This window comes from Coregonus lavaretus (assembly GCF_964263955.1).
Source record: "Coregonus lavaretus genome assembly, chromosome: 18".
NCBI lineage: Eukaryota > Metazoa > Chordata > Actinopteri > Salmoniformes > Salmonidae > Coregonus > Coregonus lavaretus.
In genome coordinates this window covers 39,552,807-39,575,930 of record NC_140005.1, presented here as the reverse complement: position 1 = coordinate 39,575,930, position 23,124 = coordinate 39,552,807, and the positions used below count along the sequence as shown (strand labels likewise).

Below are 23,124 nucleotides of genomic sequence, written 5' to 3'. Positions count from 1 at the left end.
TGCCTTGAGATCATTGACAAGATCCTCCTGTGTAGTTCTGGGCTGATTCCTCACCGTTCTGATGATCATTGCAACTCCACGAGGTGAGATCTTGCATGGAGCCCCAGGCCGAGGGAGATTGACAGTTATTTTGTGTTTCTTCCATTTACGAATAAGCGCACCAACTGTTGTCACCTTCTCACCAAACTGCTTGGCGATGGTCTTGTAGCCCATTCCAGCCTTGTGTAGGTCTACAATCTTGTCCCTGACATCCCTGGAGAGCTCTTTGGTCTTGGCCATGGTGGAGAGTATGGAATCTGATTGATTGATTGCTTCTGTGGACAGGTGTCTTTTATACAGGTAACAAGCTGAGATTAGGAGCACTCCCTTTAAGAGTGTGCCCCTAATCTCAGCTCGTTACCTGTATAAAAGACACCTGGGAGCCAGAAATCTTTCTGATTGAGAGGGGGTCAAATACTTATTTCCCTCATTAAAATGCAAATCAATTTATAACATTTTTGACATGCGTTTTTCTGGATTTTTGTTGTTGTTATTCTGTCTCTCACTGTTCAAATAAACCTACCATTAAAATTACAGACTGATCATGTCTTTGTCAGTGGGCAAACGTACAAAATCAGCAGGGGATCAAATACTTTTTTCCCTCACTGTACAAATACATATATATACATATCCTTTTTAAAAATATATTTCCCTTTACTACTTAACAACCACACCACCCCTTCCCTAATTGGAGTAAACTAGTGAACAACAATGCTTAGGCTTCTACTTCCAGCTTACACATACTATATACATTTTATGGACACAGTCAATTCTACGATAATTATATTTTGTTTGTTTTTACTCCTGAACTTCCTCTACCCTCAACCTCTCCGATCATTTTCATGATGTACATCCGGTTTGCTTCTATATGCCATATCTTTCTAACTGTGCTCTTTCACAAAAGCTCTCAACCTATAACCTATATAGTTATTATGGACACAGTATGCTTTACATTACTTATCTTGTTTTATTAGTCCCATCCTTCAACTCCATTCAACACCTCCCATCTATCTCTTAACACCATCCATATTGGATTTCTATTTGCCATATATTTTTCAACTGTACTGTGATGTTTTACAAAAGTTCTCAACCCTTCTATTCTCATTGTTTGCAAATTTTGCTAAAAGTATTATAATATTATTGATCGATTGACTATCACCCAGTAGTGCTATCTGCAGGGTTAGCTCCAGGTAAATATTGCAATCCTTTAGCCATTCCTGGACCTGTGTCCAAAAACAAGCTACAAATGGACAGTACCAAAACAAATGATCTAATGATTCTGTCTCTTCGCAGCAAAATCTTCAGAGCTGGGAAGATTGTATCCCCCATATAAATAACATTCTATTGGTAGCAAGAATTTTATATAATAATTTAAAATTGAAAGATTCTAAGTTTTGAATCCATTGTCGTTTTGCGTATCAGTTCATAAACACTATGCCATGGGATCGGTACGTCAAAAATCTCTTCCCAACTATTTTTCAATCTATATGGGACGGCTGTCACTCCTTTGGTCCTTAAATGAAACTGATATACTTTTTTATTTATCACAGTTTTCCTTAACCAAGTATGTTCTTTAATGCAAGGCCGACAGACAAGTTCCTTACTTTCTCCCCCTTCCACTTTCCTCTTCCATTTTTGCAGTAAGGCTGCAATTATTTGGTTGTAATTTTGGGTAGAGCAGACATTTCCATATGTTTTTGGTAGCTGCATGTGCAACATAACTCCACCAGTCCTACCGATGATATCATTTACAAAGATTATACCTTTAAAAAAAAAAAAACATCAATTACTATATTTGAGTTTAACCACAATTTTGGTGCATTATTTGTTCTGTCGTTTCTGGAGTATTAAATTGAAATTGCAACCAACTTTCTATGGCTTGTTTTAGAAATAGTGATATTTGGGAGATGATTTCCTTTTCAAATAACTGAAAGTGAGAGGTTGTAATCTGCATAAAGGGAAAAAGGCCATTCTTGAACATTGGGTGAGTTAATCTTAATAATTTGCTAGAGAACCAGTTCGGATTTAAGTATAACTTTTGTATGACTGAAGCTTTTAGTGATAGGTCTAATGCTTTAATATTTCATAATTTCTGTCCTCCGAATTCATATTAATTATATAAATAGGCCTGTTTAATTTTGTCTGGCTTGCCGTTCCAAATAAAATAGAATATTTTTTTCTCATATAATTTAAAACACTTTTTGCTAGGTGTCGGCAAGACCATAAGCAAATAGGTAAACTGGGATAATACTAAAGAGTTAATCAGGGTGATTTTTCCACAAATTGACAGGTATTTACCTTTCCATGGTAGCAAGATCTTATCTATTTTTGCTAACTTTCTATTAAAATGTATTGGAGTGAGATCATTTATTTCATTTGGATATGTATTCCGAGTATATCCACATCACCATCAGACCATTTTATTGGTAAACTATATGGTAATGTAAATTTTTTATTTTTTAGTGATCCAATACGTAATATAGTACATTTATTATAATTTGGTTGTAATCCAGAGAGGTTAGAAAATGTATCTAGAACCTCTATGAGGCTGTGGAGGGATTCAAGTTGTGGATTTAAAAGAAAACATGAATCATCAGCGTACAATGACACCTTTGTTTTTAAGCCCTGGATTTCTAATCCCTTGATATTATTGTTGGATCTGATTTTAATAGCTAACATTTCGATGGCCATAATAAATAGATATGCCGATAGTGGACAACCTTGTTTCACTCCTCTTGACATTTTAAAACCTTCTGAGAAATAGCCATTATTTACTATTTTACACCTAGGGTTACTATACATGATGTTAACCCATTTTGTAAGAAACCAAAATTGAAATGCTCCAGGCATTTATATATAAACCCCAGTCGTACTTTATCAAATGCCTTTTCAAAGTCTGCTATGAATTGCAGGCCTGGTTTCCCAGATGTTCTTTCCAGTACTTGTCTTATATTATCTCTAATGTATCGTCCATGTAAAAAACCTGTCTGATTAGAATGAATAATGTCCGACAATACCTTTTTAATTCCATGCGCTATACATTTAGCTATAATCTTTGCATCACAACACTGAAGTGTAAGGGGCCTCCAATTTTTTTTATTTTCCACTTGTATCCTGTTTCAGTAATAATGAAATCAGACCTTCTTCTTGAGTGTCTGATAATTTACCATTTACATAGGAGTGGTTAAAACATGCTAATAACGGTCCTCTGAGTATATCAAAAAAGGTTTGGTATACCTTGACTGGAATGCCATCCAACCCTGGAGTTTCCCCGGACATAAAGTCTTTAATTGCATCCAGAAGTTCCTCCTCTGTAATTTCACCTTCACATGAGTCTTTCTGTATGGCTGTACATTTTACATTATCAATAGAAAAAAAATCTCTACAATTAGCTTCAGTTAGAGGAGATGGAGGCGACTGAAACGAAAACATATGCTGAAAGTACTTTGCTTCATCCTTCAAAATATCATTTGGTGAATCATGGGTGACTCCGTCATTTGTAACCAGTTTCAGTAAATTATTTTTGGTAGCATTTCTATGTTGAAGATAAAAAAATTATTTGGTGCATTTTCCCCATATTCCATCCAGTTTGCTTTATTTTTATAATATATTACACTTGAGCTTTCTTGAATAAGTTTCTCCATTTCTTTTTGTTTTTCCTCTAATTTATTCTGAGCCTCTATGTTACAGTTTTTATTGCTATCTATCTGTTCTGTTAGACCTTCTATTTCCTTTGTTAGTATGGACTCTTTTGACCTAAATTGCTTTTGTTTTCGAGATGAGTACTGAATTGCATGGCCTCTAATGGCACATTTAAAAGTGTCCCATACAATAAGGGGATTTGCTGTACCAATGTTATGTCTTAAGAAATCAGTTATATATTCCTCTGTCCTAGTTAAAAACAAGTCATCATCCAATAGGCTTTGATTAAATTTCCAATATCCTTGCCCACGTGGAAATTCAGTAAGAGTAATGTATATGCCAATTATATGATGGTCCGACCGCATTCTGTCCCCTATCAACACTTTTTAACTTTTGGTGCCAACGAGAATGACATAAGAAAGCAGTCAAGACGACTAGCTTGATTGAGTCTCCGCCATGTATATCTCACTAGTTCAGGATATTTAAGCCTCCATATATCTACTAGTTCTAAAGTATCCATGACATTCACGATTTCCTTAAGAGCATGAGGGTGATAGTTTGTAGTGTGATTTCCTTTACGGTCCATTGAGCTATTTAAAACAGTATTATAATCTCCCACCATAATAATAGAGTCTTGTATTGCTTGCAGGGTTGATAATTTATTATATATATTGTCAAAGAAGTGTGGATCATCATTATTTGGTCCGTAAAGGTTAATGAGCCATATCTGTTTATGGTATAGGGCGTATTTGTTTATAAGGTGTACGTACATAAGGTATATAGTATAAGATGGATTATATGGGTTAACATTGTGAGCGCAGTAGTGTGTTTAAGACAACAGTACAACTGATGATAAAGCTTCATGGCATATAGGGCATATAGCGTTACAGAAACCAGTCTCTCTCAGACACGGACATAGGACATCAGTCTCAGTCATGCTGTGACAGCCATTGTTACATGTCTACAAATGTAAAGAGCTAACAAAACAGTGGATAGAGGGAGCGAGAGAGAGAGAGAAAGATGAGGCGGATGTCATAGACGTTGAAGACGGATGAGGAGGATGCAAAGGCGGATCTGTTCTTGTATGAGAACTGTTGGACAGGTGGAGGAGGTTGTCACTTTCAATGACAAGGGGAAAAACCCCAAGACGACTGGTGGAAGAGTATAGGGGTGAAATGACAGATTTTCCAGAAAAGTAAAACAGTCCAATCGAATGGACATATAATATCAAGTACTTGAGTGTGTGTTTGACGTACAGTGAAGGGTGGTCAACGTGTGTTGAGCCTGTGTGAGGGGAAAAGACCAATGCATGATGTGTGTGTGCGTGCATACGTGTTTGTATGCATGCGTCATATCAATGTTTCTTGGTCACGTACACATATTTGCAGGTGTTATGGCAAGTGCAGCGAAATGCTAATGTTACCAACAGTGCAGTAGAATGTCTCGCAAATACAATACAAATACACAAATAATCAAAAATATCTAAACAAGAAATCAAGAAATAACAATCCAAGTAAATATACGGTGCCTTCAGAAAGTATTCACACCCCTTGACTTATTCCACTTTTTGTTGTGTTACAGCCTGAATTTCAAATGGATTCAATTTAGATTTTTGGTCACTGGCCTACACAATACCCCATAACGTTAAAGTGGCATTATTATTTTTACAAATTAATAAAAAATGAAAATCTGAAATATCTTGAGTCAATACAGTGAGGGAAAAAAGTACTTGATCCCCTGCTGATTTTGTACGTTTGCCCACAGACAAAGAAATGATCAGTCTATAATTTTAATGGTAGGTTTATTTGAACAGTGAGAGACAGAAAAAAAAAATCCAGAAAAACGCATGTCAAAAATGTTATAAATTGATTTGCATTTTAATGAGGAAGTATTTGACCCCCTCTCAATCAGAAAGATTTCTGGCTCCCAGGTGTCTTTTATACAGGTAACGAGCTGAGATTAGGAGCACACTCTTAAAGGGAATGATCCTAATCTCAGTTTGTTACCTGTATAAAATACACCTGTCCACAGAAGCAATCAATCAATCAGATTCCAAACTCTCCACCATGGCCAAGACCAAAGAGCTCTCCAAGGATGTCAGGGACAAGATTGTAGACCTACACAAGGCTGGAATGGGCTATAAGACCATCGCCAAGCAGCTTGGTGAGAAGGTGACAACAGTTGGTGCGATTATTCGCAAATGGAAGAAACACAAAATAACTGTCAATCTCCCTCGGCCTGGGGCTCCATGCAAGATCTCACCTCGTGGAGTTGCAATGATCATGAGAACGGTGAGGAATCAGCCCAGAACTACATGGGAGGATCTTGTCAATGATCTCAAGGCAGCTGGGACCATAGTCACCAAGAAAACAATTGGTAACACACTACGCCGTGAAGGACTGAAATCCTGCAGCACCCGCAAGGTCCCCCTGCTCAAGAAAGCATATATATAGGGCCGTCTGAAGTTTGCCAATGAACATCTGAACGATTCAGAGGAGAACTGGGTGAAAGTGTTGTGGTCAGATGAGACCAAAATGGAGCTCTTTGGCATCAACTCAACTCGCCATCTTTGGTGGAGGAGGAATGCTGCCTATGACCCCAAGAACACCATCCCCACCGTCAAACATGGAGGTGGAAACATTATGCTTTGAGGGTGTTTTTCTGCTAAGGAGACAGGACAACTTCACCGCATCAAAGGGACGATGGACGGGGCCATATACCGTCAAATCATGGGTGAGAACCTCCTTCCCTCAGCCAGGGCATTGAAAATGGGTCGTGGATGGGTATTCCAGCATGACAATGACCCAAAACACATGGCCAAGGCAACAAAGGAGTGGCTCAAGAAGAAGCACATTAAGGTCCTAGAGTGGCCTAGCCAGTCTCCAGACCTTAATCCCATAAAAAATCTGTGGAGGGAGCTGAAGGTTCGAGTTGCCAAACGTCAGCCTCAACCTTAATGACTTAGAGAAGATCTGCAAAGAGGAGTGGGACAAAATTCCTGCTGAGATGTGTGCAAACCTGGTGGCCAACTACAAGAAACGTCTGACTTCTGTGATTGCCAACAAGGGTTTTGCCACCAAGTACTAAGTCATGTTTTGCAGAGGGGTCAAATACTTATTTCCCTCATTAAAATGCAAATCAATTTATAACATTTTTGACATGCGTTTTTCTGGATTTTTTTGTTTTTATTCTGTCTCTCACTGTTCAAATAAACCTACCATTAAAATTATAGACTGATCATGTCTTTGTCAGTGGGCAAACGTACAAAATCAGCAGGGGCTCAAATACTTTTTTCCCTCACTGTAAGTATTTAACCGCTTTGTTATGGCAAGCCTAAATAAGTTCAGGAGTAAAGATTTGCTTAACAAGTCACATAATAAGTTGCATGGACTTACTCTGTGTGCAACAATAGTGTTTAACATGATTTTGTAATGACTGACTCATCTCTGTACCCCACACATACAATTATCTGTAAGGTCCCTCAGTCGAGCAGTGAATTTCAAACACAGATTCAACCACAAAGACCAGGGAGGTTTTCCTTTGCCTCGCAAAGAAGTGCACCTACTGGTAGATGGGTAAAAAAAAAACAGACATTGAATATTCCTTTCAGCATGGTAAAGTTCTTAAGTACACTTTGGATGGTGTATTAATACTCCCAGTCACTACAAAGATACAGGTCTCCTTCCTAACTCAGTTGCCGGAGAGGAAGGAAACCGCTCAGAGATTTCACCATGAGGCCAATGGTGACTTTAAAACAGTTACAGAGTTGAATGGCTGTGATGGGAGAAAACTGAGGATAGATCAACAACATTATAGTTACTCCACAATACTAACCTAATTGACAGAGTGAAAAGAAAGAAGCCTGTACAGAATACAAATATTCCAAAACATGCATCCTGTTTGCAACAAGTCACTAAAGTAATACTGCAAAAAAATTTGCAAAGCAATTAACTTTTTGTCCTGAATACAAAGTGTTATGTTTGGGGCAAATCCAATACAACACATTACTGAGTACCACTCTCCATATTTTCAAGCATATTGGTGGCTGCATCATGTTATGGGTATGCTTGTAATCATTAAGGACTGGTGAGTTTTTCAGGATAAAAAAGAAATGGAATGGAACTAAGCACAGGCAAAATCCTAGAGGAAAACCTGGTTCAGTCGGCTTTCCACCAGACACTGGGAGATGAATTTACCTTTCAGCAAGACAATAACCTAAAACACAAGGCCAAATCTACATTGGAGTTGCTTACCAAGAAGACAGTGAATGTGGCCGAGTTGCAGTTTTTACTTAAATCTACTTAAAAATCTATGGCAAGACCTGAAAATGGTTGTCTAGCAATGATCAACAACCAATTTGAGCTTGAAACATTTTGAAAAGAATAATGGGCAAATGTTGCACAATCCAGGTGTGGAAAGCTCTTAGAGACTTACCCTAAAATACTATAAGCTGTAATCGCTGCCAAAGGTGCGTCTACAATTTATTGTAAATTAGATTTTTCTGTATTTCCTTTTCAATCAATTTGCAAAAATGTATAAAACCATGTTTTCACTTTGTCATTATGGGTTATTGTGTGTAGATGGGTGATAAAAAATATATGTAATACATTTTGAATTCAGGCTGTAACAACAAAATGTGGAATAAATCAAGGGGCCTTTCTGAAGGCACTGTATTAGAGTGAGCATGTGTGACAATCAAGAATATAAATACATGGTGTGTATAGACAGTATATAATTTGGAAAGAAAATGGTACACTAAATGGCTAAAAGTGGCTGTTCCTTAATGATCTTTTTGGCCTTCCTTTGACACTGTGTTCTGTAAATATCCTGGAGGACAGACAGTGTGCCTGTGGGGATGTGTTGGGCTGACCACACCACCCTCTGGAGGGCCATGCGTTTGAGGCAGGTGCAGTTGCCGTACCAGGCGGTGATGCAGCCCGACAGAATGCTCTCAATGGTGCATCTGTTGGAGTTTGTCAAGGTCTTACGGGCCATGCCGAATTTCTTCAGCCGCCTGAGGTTGAAGAGGCGCTGTTGTGCCTTCTTCACCACAGTGTCGGTATGATGGGACCATTTCAGGTCCTCAGTGATGTGCACGCCAAGGAACATTAAGCTTTTGACCCTCTCCACTGTGGACCTGTATACAGTGGGGAGAACAAGTATTTGATACACTGCCGATTTTGCAGGTTTTCCTACTTACAAAGCATGTAGAGGTCTGTAATTTTTATCATAGGTACACTTCAACTGTGAGAGACGGAATCTAAAACAAAAATCCAGAAAATCACATTGTATGATTTTGTATTATTAATTTGAATTTTATTGCATGACATAAGTATTTGATACATCAGAAAAGCAGAACTTAATATTCGGTACAGAAACCTTTGTTTGCAATTACAGAGATCATATGTTTCCTGTAGGTCTTGACCAGGTTTGCACACACTACAGCAGGGATTTTGGCCCACTCCTCCATACAGACCTTCTCCAGATCCTTCAGGTTTCGGGGCTGTCGCTGGGCAATACGGACTTTCAGCTCCCTCCAAAGATTTTCTATTGGGTTCAGGTCTGGAGACTGGCTAGGCCACTCTAGGACCTTGAGATGCTTCTTACGGAGCCACTCCTTAGTTGCCCTGGCTGTGTGTTTCGGGTCGTTGTCATGCTGGAAGACCCAGCCACGACCCATCTTCAATGCTCTTACTGAGGGAAGGAGGTTGTTGGCCAAGATCTCGCGATACATGGCCCCATCCATCCTCCCCTCAATATGGTGCAGTCGTCTTGTCCCCTTTGCAGAAAAGCATCCCCAAAGAATGATGTTTCCACCTCCATGCTTCACGGTTGGGATGGTGTTCTTGGGGTTGTACTCATCCTTCTTCCTCCAAACACGGGGAGTGGAGTTGATTTTTGTCTCATCAGACCACATGTCCTTCTCCCATTCCTCCTCTGGATCATCCAGATGGTCATTGGCAAACTTCAGACGGGCCTGGACATGCGCTGGCTTGAGCAGGGGGACCTTGCGTGCGCTGCAGGATTTAAATCCATGACGGCGTAGTGTGTTACTAATGGTTTTCTTTGAGACTGTGGTCCCAGCTCTCTTCAGGTCATTGACCAGGTCCTGCCGTGTAGTTCTGGGCTGATCCCCACCTTCCTCATGATCATTGATGCCCCATGAGGTGAGATCTTGCATGGAGCCCAAGACCGAGGGTGATTGACCATCATCTTGAACTTCTTCCATTTTCTAATAATTGCGCCAACAGTTGTTGCCTTCTCACCAAGCTGCTTGCCTATTGTCCTGTAGCCCATCCCAGCCTTGTGCAGGTCTACAATTGTAACCCTGATGTCCTTACACAGCTCTCTGGTCTTGGACATTGTGGAGAGGTTGGAGTCTGTTTGATTGAGTGTGTGGACAGGTGTCTTTAATACAGGTAACAAGTTCAAACAGGTGCAGTTAATACAGGTAATGAGTGGAGAACAGGAGGGCTTCTTAAAGAAAAACTAACAGGTCTGTGAGAGCCGGAATTCTTACTGGTTGGTAGGTGATCAAATACTTATGTCAAGCAATAAAATGCAAATTAATTACTTAAAAATCATACAATGTGATTTTCTGGATTTTTGTTTTAGATTCCGTCTCTCACAGTTGAAGTGTACCTATGATAAAAATGACAGACCTCTACATGCTTTGTAAGTAGGAAAACCTGCGAAATCGGCAGTGTATCAAATACTTGTTCTCCCCAGTGTATGTGGATGGGGGCGTGCTCCCTCTTCCGTCTCCTGTAGTCCACGATCAGCTCCTTTGTTTTGACGTTGTGGGAGAGGCTATTTTCTGCCAGGGCTCTAACCTCCTCCCTGTAGGCTGTCTCGTCATTGGTAATCAGGCCTACCACTATCATGTCGTCAGCAAACTTGATGATTGAGTTTGAGATTGTGCATAGCTACGCAGTCGTGGGTGAACAGGGAGTACAGGAGGGGGATGAGCACACAACCCTGTGGGGCTCCTGTGTTGAGGATCAGCGTGGCGGAGGTGGTGCCTACCCTCACCACCTGGGATCAGTCCGTCAGGAAGTCTAGGACCCAGTTGCACATGGAGGGGTTCAGACCCAGGGCCCTGAGCTTAGTGACGAGCTTGGAGGGCACTATAGTATTGAAAGCAGAACTGTACTCGATGAACACCATTCTGACATAGGTATTCCTCTTGTCCAGGTGGCATATGTGTGTGTGTATGCATGCGTGTGTGACGTGTGTGGCTTGTACTACATGCGTGTGCGTGCTCTGGGACAGGCGTAATGGGAAGACAAGTCTGCAGGCTATTACTCTCCCTCTCTCTTTGTCCTCCTGTCTGTCTGTCAAGAGCCCCAGAACCTGTGTGTGTATTCTGTACTGTATGTACTGTATGTGTGAGTGAGTATGCCTGTGTGTGTGTCATCCTGTTCAGGATATGCAGCTGAACAGCCTCAGTGTGATTGATGAGGAAGCAGGGAGGAATAACAGCAACAAGAAGGGAGTGAGGAAGAGGTGGCTGAATGGATGTGTCAACACACCTGTCTGTCTGTCTGTGAGGATGGGTCCTGACCTGGGGCGGGCACACACACATGCAGGCAGACACTCACACACACACCCCATCCCACACACACACACACCACACCCCACACACACAAACACACAAACTCACTACTAATGATGTTGCATTATATAACCACACAGTGCATGAGGGGAGGGTAGGGCTGGTTGTGGGAGGCTTAGAGAGGAAGGGGGGGTAGGGAGGAGAGGGGGAGGCCGCTTAGAGACACTGAAGGAGGTGGAGGGGGGGGAAAGGAGAAGGGGAAGGAACTGGAGAGGAGTGATTGATGGGACAGCTAAACATTCCTCCTTGGATGGCTATGCAAACACGCTGCGGTTGTTACTCAGTGCCAGATCAGGTACAGCTAGGCTAGTCATTGTTATGTACGTACAGGTACGGGCTAGCACAGGTAGGCCATCCATCACACAGAAATCACACCCGACACACACAGGTAGGCCATCAATCATGCAGGCATCACATCTGACACACATCTGTCAGATGGATGGATGCTGGGTTGGGAGGAGGGGGGGGTCACGCCTTGTAGAGGTGAATCTTTCTCAGCTTCACATCTGACTCACAGTCATCCAGGAGAAGATGCTTAGTCAAGGTAAGAATGTTGACAGTCAGTGTCTATCCATCTATCCATCTACCTGGGCCTGAGTGATGGGGCTAGCTATATTTGGGTGCTTTTGTTTTGTGTGTGGAAAATCTGAAGTGAAAAAGCATGCAACATAGTTGTCTGAGTGTGTGTGTGTGTGTGTGTGTGTGTGTTTGTGTGTGTAACTTACTAGACCAGCGGACAGACCGGTGAGACTGAGCAGCTTCTTGTACTGTTCAAAGGTGAAGAACTATGGAGAGAAGAGATGAAGAGAAATGAGGTGTCAAAGCCAGGAGGAGGAAGTTACAGACAGACTCATTGCATAGACACACACACAGTCACACAATGGTGGGAAAACTTGCACTTACATGTATGCCCACTAATGACTGTATGATGCACACATACATTGCCTTCAGAAAGTATCCATACCCCTTGACTTATTCCACATTGTGTTGTGTTACAGCCTGAATTCAAAATGGATTATATACCACATCCAACCCCATAATGACAAAGTGAGAACACATTTTTAGAAATGTTTGCAAATGTATTGAAAAAGAAATACAGTATCTAATTTACATAAGTATTCACACCCCTGAGTCAATACTTTGTAGAAGCACCTTTGGCAGCGATTACAGCTGTGAGTCTAAGAACTTTCCACACCTGGATTGTGCAACATTTACCCATTATTCTTCTCAAAATGATCAACAAATTGGCTGTTCATCATTACTAGACAACCATTTTCAGGTCTTCCCATAGATTTTCAAGTAAATTTAAGTCAAAACTGTTACTCGGCCACTGTCTTCTTGGTAAGCAACTCCAGTATAGATTTGGCCTTGTGTTTTAGGCTATTGTCCTGCTGAAAGGTGAATTAATCTTCTAGTGTCTGGTGGAAAGCATACTGAAACAGGTTTTCCTCTAGGATTGCCCGTGCTTAGCTCCATTCCGTTTCTTTTTTATCCTGAAAAACTCCCCAGTCCTTAACGATTACAAGCACACCCATAACATGATGCTGCCACCACTATGCTTGAAAATATGGAGAGTGGTACTCAGTAATGTGTCGTATTGGATTTGCCCCAAACATAAAACTTGGTATTCAGGACCAAAAGTGAATTGCTTTGCCAAATCTTTTGCAATATTACTTTAGTGCCTTGTTGCAAACATGATGCATGTTCTGGAATATTTTTTCTTGTGTACAGGCTTCCTTCTTTTCACTCTGTCAATTAGGTTGTTGTTCATCCATCCTCAGTTTTCTCCTATCACAGCCATTCAACTCTGTAACTGTTTTAAAGTCACCATTGGCCTCATAGTGAAATCCCTGAGGGGTTTCCTTCTTATCCGGCAACTCAGTTAGGAAGGACACCTGTATCTTTATAGTGACTGGGTGTATTGATACACCATCCAAAGTGTAATTAATAACTTCACCATGCTCAAAGGGATATTCAATGTGTGCTTATTTTATTTTTACCCATCTACCAATAGGTGCCCTTCTTTGCAAGGCATTGGAAAACCTCGCTGGTCTTTGTGGTTGAATCTGTGTTTGAAATTGAATCTGTGTTTGAAATTCACTGCTCGACTGAGGGACCTTACAGATAATTGTATGTGTTTGGTACAGAGATGAGGTAGTCATTCAAACATCATGCTAAACACTATTACTGCACACAGAGTGAGTCCATGCAACTTTTTATGTGACTTTCTCTATGTTTAGACCAAAGGACAGTGATTTGTGGGTTGTGATGCTCAAGGACTTATGTAACCGCTGTGAAATGGCTAGCTAGTTAGCGGTGCGCGCTAGTAGCGTTTCAATCGGTGACGTCACTCGCTCTGAGACCTGAAGCAGTTGTTGCCCTTGCTCTACAAGGGTCGCTGCTTTTGTGAAGCGACGGGTAACGGTGCTTCGAGGGTGACTGTTGTCGCTGTGTGCAGAGGGTCCCTGGTTCAAGCCCAGGTAGTTGGTGTGTGTGTGTGTGTGTGTGTGTGTGTGTGTCTCTCTATGTGTCTGTTCCATCACCACCACACTCTACTATTCCCAGAGGCAAACGCAGCAGCAGATATCAGAAGTAGTGACCCAGAGGAGGTTGTTTGTGGTGTGATCCCTGGATGTCAGCAGTAGCGAGCACGCTTGGGAAGGTTTTCATACAGTAGAAGTGCAGAACTCCAGCCGGGGCGTGTTCAGCATGAAATGGAAGAAAATGCTCGGAAACAGAGGAGGAGCTATTTGAACTTGTCCAATAAGAAAACATTTTTGCTACGATGTGCCCTAACGAACACAACCTGTTGGGTTGTCACACAGGCGATTCACTCACAGCTCTAGTGGGGATGTGTTACATTGTCTTACGACAGATAGCATGAGGATTCCACCTGCACTGAGGGACGAGCATTGCGTAAGAGTGACGCCACCTGACGCGTTGACCATGCATGTGGTGAATAGCGTAGCACTTCCTGTGCCTTACCTTAACTGCTCTCTTTGGGGTCTCAGCTAGGATTGGCGGGAGGATCCCCTTATAGAAGCCATATATACTGTAGAGAGAAAAATATACTGAGCATTAGACATGACACGACACAACTCAACATCTCGTCTCCAAACTGTGCTTACTTTACCCTGCTGTCAATCATGCCTTTGTACTGTATATGGGAAACCTTCTCTTGTATGAGTCATTCCACCTAAAAGGCACAAGAAAGAGTATTGACACCCACCATCTCAGATTGTTCTGAAATCGATTCTGTCGTTAGAAACAGATAAGAGTAGCATTCCTGAAACATTATTTTGTTGAAATATAATTAGAGCTCTGAAAAATTAAGCTAATTGAATGCACCCAAATTGGCTATTTTAATTTATAGGATTCGTAAAATCTTCAATAAATATAGTATTTAACATCGATTTGGACCATAATTCTTCCTAATAATGAGTAAGACATGAGGAATCCGATAAAATGATCAAAAGCCACCCATGGACCCCCCACCCCAACAACCTGTATACAGTATCAGTTCTCTATGTCTGACAAGTAGTACGGAGCTACTGCTTGGAGTATTGCTTCTTCATCCTTTGTATTGTATTCCCTGTGAATCCCGTTCAGAGAAATTTGCCATTGAAGTTGCTAGCATTATTTACCATAAATTAGTGTTAAAGTACCACGTTTTGCCCACTAGATGCCACTGTTCCTGCTACTGCAACCACACCCTTTTATCCATTTTGCTGGTCTCTTGTGTTTATTAAATGGATCACAACATTTTCTTAGCAACTTTGGGTTGAAAACCAACAGCCTTTGCTCATGATGAAAATAAATTGTATGGTCATCCTCAAAATTCAAGTCAGTCTTCCATGAAAGCAATTCAGTTTGTCCTTCTCGGCTTAATTTGTGTCCAGGAAACGGCCCCTCTGTGTGTGGTTTATTCCCTTCAAAAAAAGGTCTGGATTAGTAAAACCATTCCTGTCTACCAGGCAAACCATTAGGCTACAGCAGTTCTAATGGTTTCAATGTTATGGGATCTAATGGTCTTCAATGGTTAAAGTCCCAAACACCCACTGTGTAGTGTTTTGCAGTGGTAATGGTATTGAGTTGCGTTTAATGGTAAATGTCACTAATCACACTACATATATAGATGTTTTCTAATACTTTTATTTAAAAACATACGACTTCCATACCATGGTTTATAATTGTATTATTTTATTAGGGCTGTCACAACATTTCTGTCACTAGCCCATTTCTCCATCAATGTTTTGGGCTTGTAGGAAAAGTCTTCATATGAGAATTGCACCATAGCCCTCAGAGAGCTGCCATTTGTTGGACTATTCAAGGAGAGTTGGGCTGAAGCATTAGGGTTACTAAGAGAAGGACAAACTGCATTGCTTTCATGTAGGACTGGCTTAACTCTGGAAAAAGTACTCAATTGACATACTTGAGTAAAAGTAAAGATACCTTAATAGAAAATGACTCAAGTAAAAGTGAAAGTCACCCAGTAAAATACTACTTGAGTAAAAGTCTAAAAGTATCTGGTTTTAAATGTACTTAAGTACAGTGGTGGAAAAAGTACTAAATTCTCATACTTGAGCAAAAGTAAAAAGTAAAAGTAAATGCTATACTTCAAATTCCTTATATTATGCAAACCATATGGGAAAAAAACATCACCAGATTCAAAGGGGAATACATTACAAGGAATGAAGAAGCAACACTCCAAGCCCCAGCTCCATACTACTTGTCAGACATCGAGAACTGATATTGTATACTGGTTGTTGGAGTGAGATTGGCATGGGGTGTCCATGGGTGGCTTTTGACCATTTTATTGGATTCCTCATGTCTTACTAAATGGTAGAAAGAAGTAATCCAAATCAGATGTTGGGTACTATATTTATTGAATATTATGTGAATCCTATAAATTAAAATGGCTAATTTGGGTGCAATCAATTAGCTTAATTTCTCAGAGATCAAATTAAATTTCAACATAATAATGTTTAAGGAATGCTAATCTTATCTGTTTCTACCTACATAAACGATTTCAGAACAATCTGAGATAGTGGGTGTCATGGCTTGCTAAAATGACATGGAATGACTCGTATGTTATCTATTTACATTTACATTTAAGTCATTTAGCAGACGCTCTTATCCAGAGCGACTTACAAATTGGATTTCTGCAAAGAAAGCACAAAAAGTGTTGTATACACATTTCAGAAGTGTATGCATTAGCAGTTCCTCTACACCTCTCCTTATGTGACAACATACACAGAACAAACTCAGCAAAAAAGAAACGTCCTCTCACTGTCAACTGCGTTTATTTTCAGCAAACTTAACATGTGTAAATATTTGTATGAACATAACAAGATTCAACAAATGAGACATAAACTGAACAAGGTCCACAGACATGTGACTAACAGAAATTGAATAATGTGTCCCTGAACAAAGGGGGGGTCAAAATAAAAAAATAACGGTCAGTATCAGGTGTGGCCACCAGCTGCATTAAGTACTGCAGTGCATCTCCTCATCATGGACTGCACCAGATTTGCCAGTTCTTGCTGTGAGATGTTACCCTACTCTTCCACCAAGGCACCTGCAAGTTCCCGGACATTTCTGGGGGGGAATGGCCCTAGCCCTCACCCTCCGATCCAACAGGTCCCAGACGTGCTCAATGGGATTGAGATCCGGGTTCTTTGCTAGCCATGGCAGAACACTGACATTCCTGTCTTGCAGGAAATCACGCACAGAACGAGCAGTATGGCTGGTGGCATTGTCATGCTGGAGGGTCATGTCAAGATGAGCCTGCAGGAAGGGTACCATATGAGGGAGGAGGATGTCTTCCCTGTAACGCACAGCGTTGAGATTGCCTGCAATGACAACAAGCTCAGTCCGATGATGCTGTGACACACCACCCCAGACCATGATGGACCCTCCACCTCCAAATAGATCCCACTCCAGAGTACAGGCCTCGGTGTAACGCTCATTCCTTCGACGATAAACGCGAATCCGACCATCACCCCTGGTGAGACAAAACCGCGACTCGTCAGTGAAGAGCACTTTTTGCCAGTCCTGTCTGGTCCAGCGACGGTGGGTTTGTGCCCATAGGCGACGTTGTTGCCGGTGATGTCTAGTGAGGACCTGCCTTACAACAGGACTACAAGCCCTCAGTCCAGCCTCTCTCAGCCTATTGCGGACAGTCTGAGCACTAATGGAGGGATTGTGCGTTCCTGGTGTAACTCGGGCAGTTGTTGTTGCCATTCTGTACCTGTCCCGCAGGTGTGATGTTCGGATATACCGATCCTGTGCAGGTGTTGTTACACGTGGTCTGCCACTGCGAGGACGATCAGCTGTCCGTCCTGTCTCCCTGTAGCGCTGTCTTAGGCGTCTCACAGTACGGACATTGCAATTTATTGCCCTGGCCACATCTGCAGTCCTCATGCGTCGTTGCAGCATGCCTAAGGCACGTTCACGCAGATGAGCAGGGACCCTGGGCATCTTTCTTTTGGTGTTTTTCAGAGTCAGTAGAAAGGCCTCTTTAGTGTCCTAAGTTTTCATAACTGTGACCTTAATTGCCTACCGTCTGTAAGCTGTTAGTGTCTTACTGACCGTTCCACAGGTGCATGTTCATTAATTGTTTATGGTTCATTGAACAAGCATGGGAAATAGTGTTTAAACCCTTTACAATGAAGATCTGTGAAGTTTGTTTAGATTTTTACAAATTATCTTTGAAAGACAGGGTCCTGAAAAAGGGACATTTCTTTTTCTGCTGAGTTCATATCACATCCTGAATGTATATCACATCCTGAACGTATATCACATCCTTTTATGTCACTGGTTCAGACCTGGGTTAAAATACTATTCGAAATCATTTCTAAAACCGTCTGTGCTTGATTAAGCTTGGCTAACGCAATAGAACCAATAGAAAACCACTACCCACCTGGCATTCCAAAGCAAACACTCAAAGTATTTGAAAGATTTCAAATAGTATTTGAACCCAGGTCTGTATTGGTTACTCTGTAGGTAACACTGTATAAACCTCCACAAGCACCCCACTGGCCTTCCCTTTCACTCCAAATTGTTGTTTTAAGGACTGACTGCCTCAAACAAACCAAAACAGGTAGAACAGGTCTAAATCTTTAAACCTAAGTACAACAGTAAACATGGTCCCTACCTGCTTGCATTTAGGGGACAGGTTTAGATTATTCCAAGAGAACTCTGGTATCTAGTTGAATATTTAATACTTATTGATGCTATGGTGCACCATGTAAAACTGCTGTTAAGAACTGTGGTGAGAAAGACTTCCAATGGGCAAATAAACTTAGAAAGAAAACAAGTAGGCAGCCAGTACACGTTTTCTTTCTGGGATTACATTTTACATTTACATTTTCGTCATTTAGCAGACGCTCTTATCTAGAGAGTGAGTGCATACATTATTTTTTTTATATTTTCATACTGGCCCCCCGTGGGAATCGAACCCACAACCCTGGCATTGCAAACGTCATGCTCTACCAACTGAGCTACATCCCTGCCGGCCATTCCCTCCCCTACCCTGGACCAATTGTGCGCCGCCCCATGAGTCTCCCGGTTGCGGCCGTCTACGACAAAGCCTGGATTCGAACCAGGTTCTAGTGGCACAGCTAGCACTGCGATGCAGTGCCTTAGACCACTGCACCACTTGGGAGGTTACCTACCATAGTAGACCAAGTGGCAGCGGACAAAATCAGAAGATTTTGGATGGATTTAGAATATTTTATTTTAAAGTGGAACTAACAGCTTTTTAACTACTTTGCAGATATGAAACAGACAATCATAATATCAGTCAAACATATCAAATTCCCAGTTTATGCTTAAAAAACTACTTTATAAGAGGTTTTAAAAATAGGTTCTATTTGACTCAAAATTCCATGACGTACAGTAAGGCATTATCGGCAGAATAGATGGATGCGGTTAAATGCATGATTAATATAATTCACCAATACATTTCTTGGTAGTCCCAAAGATATTGCTATCAGGTTGTAAATCACAACTGGCCTGGTACATTTTTTGCTGACTCCACCCATTCGGGACTGCACTGTTTCAGTTTGACTCAATATTATGAACAAAAACGGACGACTGTAACTAAGGCTGGGAATGTAAATACAATCAAACAAAATGCAATCAAATGATCACAAGTCAGTCATAACATGGCTAATAGGCTAGTGCACGTGTCAAACACAAGGCCCAATCAATAACCAAAAAACTAAACCTGCAACAAAACACCATGCAAAGGAGAAACATGTAGGCCTATTACAGCAACATTTGAGCAGTAGCCTAGGCTGGCTACTCAACTACAATACATTTTGAGTGCACCATACAGCTAGCTAGCTAGCTAGCTTATGGGAGGATGTCATGTCATTGGAGGAGTGAGTGACCAACTTTTCGTATTTGCAGAAATCCATTCAGGTATATTTTGTGGCTTTTGGCGAATGCGTTCTAATGATCTAAAGTCACGCTGTTGCTACAGCCTGTAATCACAGTCCAGTTCAAAGTGAATGATGGCAGGCCGGTGTGGCAAATTGATAATTTGCATATAGGCCTACTGTAGCTCTGATTGGCTATGGCGCACCGGTCTGTGTAGACACCGGTCCTGGACAAGACAGATGTTTTTATTAGGTTTTATTTACTGCAGTGTCTATTAATTTTCCAAACGCAAGGCCGCTTTCCCACTCTATATTTCTATAGAATTTTCACAAATGCCTTACTATACTTAATTCTATTAATTTATGATAACGTGAAAATGACCATATCGAAGCACTCGCTTGTCAGAAAATGTAAAAGTATGTGTCATATTCTGTCTGGGGGTGTATATGAACAGATTTCAATAAGATATAATGTTGCTAAAACGCTGTCAGTTCCACTTTAAGGGAAAACGCTTCATGTTTATTTGGAATATTCCGATATTTTGAACCAAATGATATGGACCTCGATTAGCTTATTTTTCTTGGAAGATTTTTTATTCATAAGATTAAATGGGCGGAGAAGAAACTGAAACATGTTGGTTGAAATCATCAGTAAATATGAAAAAACTAAAAAGCAGTATAGGTACCAAAATACAGTACTTGTTGACAAATGTACATTTTCTTTTGAAGTTCATGTACTCGTCTGTACATTTCCCTTTATTGTATTGTGTGTTATTGTTCAATAAAACAAACAAAAAAAATAACATTTTCTCAAATCAACCTTAAAGGGGCAATCTGGAATTGCTACATCCATTTTGTTTAACTTATACATTAATTATATATACCCATTGATTATTGAAGAATATACCTTATAAATGACTCATGAGCTTAGTTCAACTGTCACATCAGAACCCAAAATATAAGCTTGTTTTACTCCAATGTTTATAAACATTGTAAATGTAAACAAACATTGTATAGCCTCAAAACATGGTTAAAACTAATGTTGATGGTCAGTCCTTGCATCCATAGCTCTGTCTATGAATTTTAGAGTGGTTACATTTCTCCAGGCCCATCCCTCAGCTTTTCATCAAAACAGAGGCGGGTAACAGTTTGTTATTGTTTCAACTGCGGATTGGCCTTTTAAGTGATATACAGTATTATTGTACTCTTTAGGGATAACAATACATAGACAGAGTTGCTTTCCTAAAATGATAAGTGCTGGTTTAGGTTAGCTAAAAGTGACCTCAGTCAGTTGTCTGATAAGCAAATAAACTGTGCGATCTAGCTACATAACGTGAACTTGACACCAGTCTTTGTCACAATGCTGCACTGGAAGCCAATCTTACCTATGTAATTGCTGGGATGATAACCCTCTTCATTCAAACAGATGCTCTACTCAGACTCACTATTGTAACATTAATCCTATCTGAGGTTTGCAGTGAAATGTGTTTCTTGGAATGGAAATTAAAGTTCCACAGAAGATATAAAGTTCTGGAATCCTTTTATGACAGTCAGCCACATTTGCACGTCTGATTACTTGAAATTGATAAACCATGTGCACATTTGCATTGCTAAATGACGCTCATCGTCTTTGAATAGCTCTAGGCATGTATGATCATTTTGAATGAGATAGTAGTTGGTGTGAAACCTGCATAAACAAGTAGAGGAAGTGCAGTTACTACCACCTGTAACAACCCTGATGTTATGACCTCTATGATACTGCCTGATCAACTAGGCTGGATAGTATTTAATGAAACCTCAGGTGTTGATGGAATAGAGTGTTTTTTTCATTTGAATGTGTGTGTTTTCAGAATGAGCTGTGGTTCAGTGAGGTAGACAACGTAGACTGCCCTGTTCTGCTCTCAGGTACGATCACCAGCTAAATCTCTAGATTCTGAAACCATAATATTGACACCTGTAGCCAATAAGCCGATAACATCTCTGTGTGTTGTCTTCAGAGGCGTGTTTCCACAATAGAAAAGTAGGGGTTCCTATACCAGCAGTCATGCTAGCTACCCTGTCCTGTCTTCCCTGTCCACATGTGTTCTATATCAATACACCCTACACTCTAAGACACACACATTCTGTAGTCTCTCTCTCTCTGGGTTGTTTTGCAACACTTAAAGCCGACAGGTATAATGCTTAATAACTTTGTAACTGATCAAAATGGCAGTTATTTAGTCAGGATCATTATGAGATGACAATACGACATTACAAGGGGGGTGAACATGCTCATGAGAAGTCTCACAAAGCCTTGTAAGCCCATAATAATGGGTTACACTTGTCATCCGTAGTAAAATGTTACCAATTGTTTCACATAGACAGAAGGACGGAAGACCCTGGTCTGTGTCTTGTTTGTCCATGCAAATGTCAACCACAGATTTCCCGGGTGTGGTCAGTCTACATAGCCACCAGGTGAGAAAGGAGGACTGACATTTGTTACAGACAAACTCAGAGCCCATGTGACCGAGGTTCATTTGAATCCTGATTTGATTTTAAATGTAAAGTACACACTAAGTCCCTTTTTGGCTTTCCTAAACAAATTTCCTCCCGTGGCTTACTGAGGCGACTGTGGGCCCAGCTGGACAGTGTGTGTGTGTGTGTGTGTGTATGACAGAGAGCATACATAGTCAGTGATTTGTCTTAGATTTTCATCAAACTTAACCTTCCTAACTCATAGCATCGATCGGTTTTAAATGCTCAAAATCATGAAATCAAATTGATTTATAAAGCCTTTTTTACATCAGCAGATGCCAAAGTGCTATAAAGAAACCCAGTCTAAAACCCCAAACAGCAAGCAATGCAGATGTAGAAGCACGGTTAATGACAGCACAAAGCGAGAAACAAGCAGTTAGTCAAATCAGGTAATGGAGCTATAAGATGACAGCCAAGAAGAGATGAACAAGATAAGACTGCTTTTACATTCAATTGAAATGTGTTAATCTGCGCCCTCCATTTGGCAAATCTGACCATAACTCTATCCTCCTGATTCCTGCTTATAAGCAAAAACTAAAGCAGGAAGCACCAGTGACTCGGTTAATAAAAATGTGGTCATATGACGCAGATGCTAAGCTACAGGACTGTTTTGCTAGCACAGACTGGAACATGTTCCGGGATTCTTCAGATAGCATTGAGGAGTACACCACATCAGTCACTGGCTTCATCAATAAGTGCATCGATGATGTCGTCCCCACAGTGACCGTACGTACATACCCCAACCAGAAGCCATGGATTACAGGAAACATCCGCACTGAGCTAAAGGGTAGAGCTGCCGCTTTCAAGGAGCGGGACTCTAACCCGGATGTTTATAAGAAATCCCGCTATGCCCTCCGACGAACCATCAAACAGGCAAAGAGTCAATACAGGACTAAGATTGAATCGTACTACACCGGCTCTGACGCTCGT

General features: G+C 40.9%; 1 protein-coding gene across 3 annotated transcripts in view; it reads right to left on the bottom strand.

Annotated features, from left to right (window-relative positions):
• slc25a21 (solute carrier family 25 member 21) overlaps positions 1–23,124 on the bottom strand; it is a 140,830-nt gene that overhangs the window by 10,677 nt on the left and 107,029 nt on the right. For all 3 annotated transcript variants that reach the window (XM_084182006.1, XM_084182005.1, XM_084182004.1), the window contains exons 5-6: positions 14,282–14,348; positions 12,022–12,081 (exon numbers count right to left, since the gene is read on the bottom strand). In XM_084182006.1, the coding sequence (XP_084038132.1) occupies positions 12,022–12,081; positions 14,282–14,348 (127 nt within the window). The remainder of the gene's footprint in view (positions 1–12,021; positions 12,082–14,281; positions 14,349–23,124) is intronic.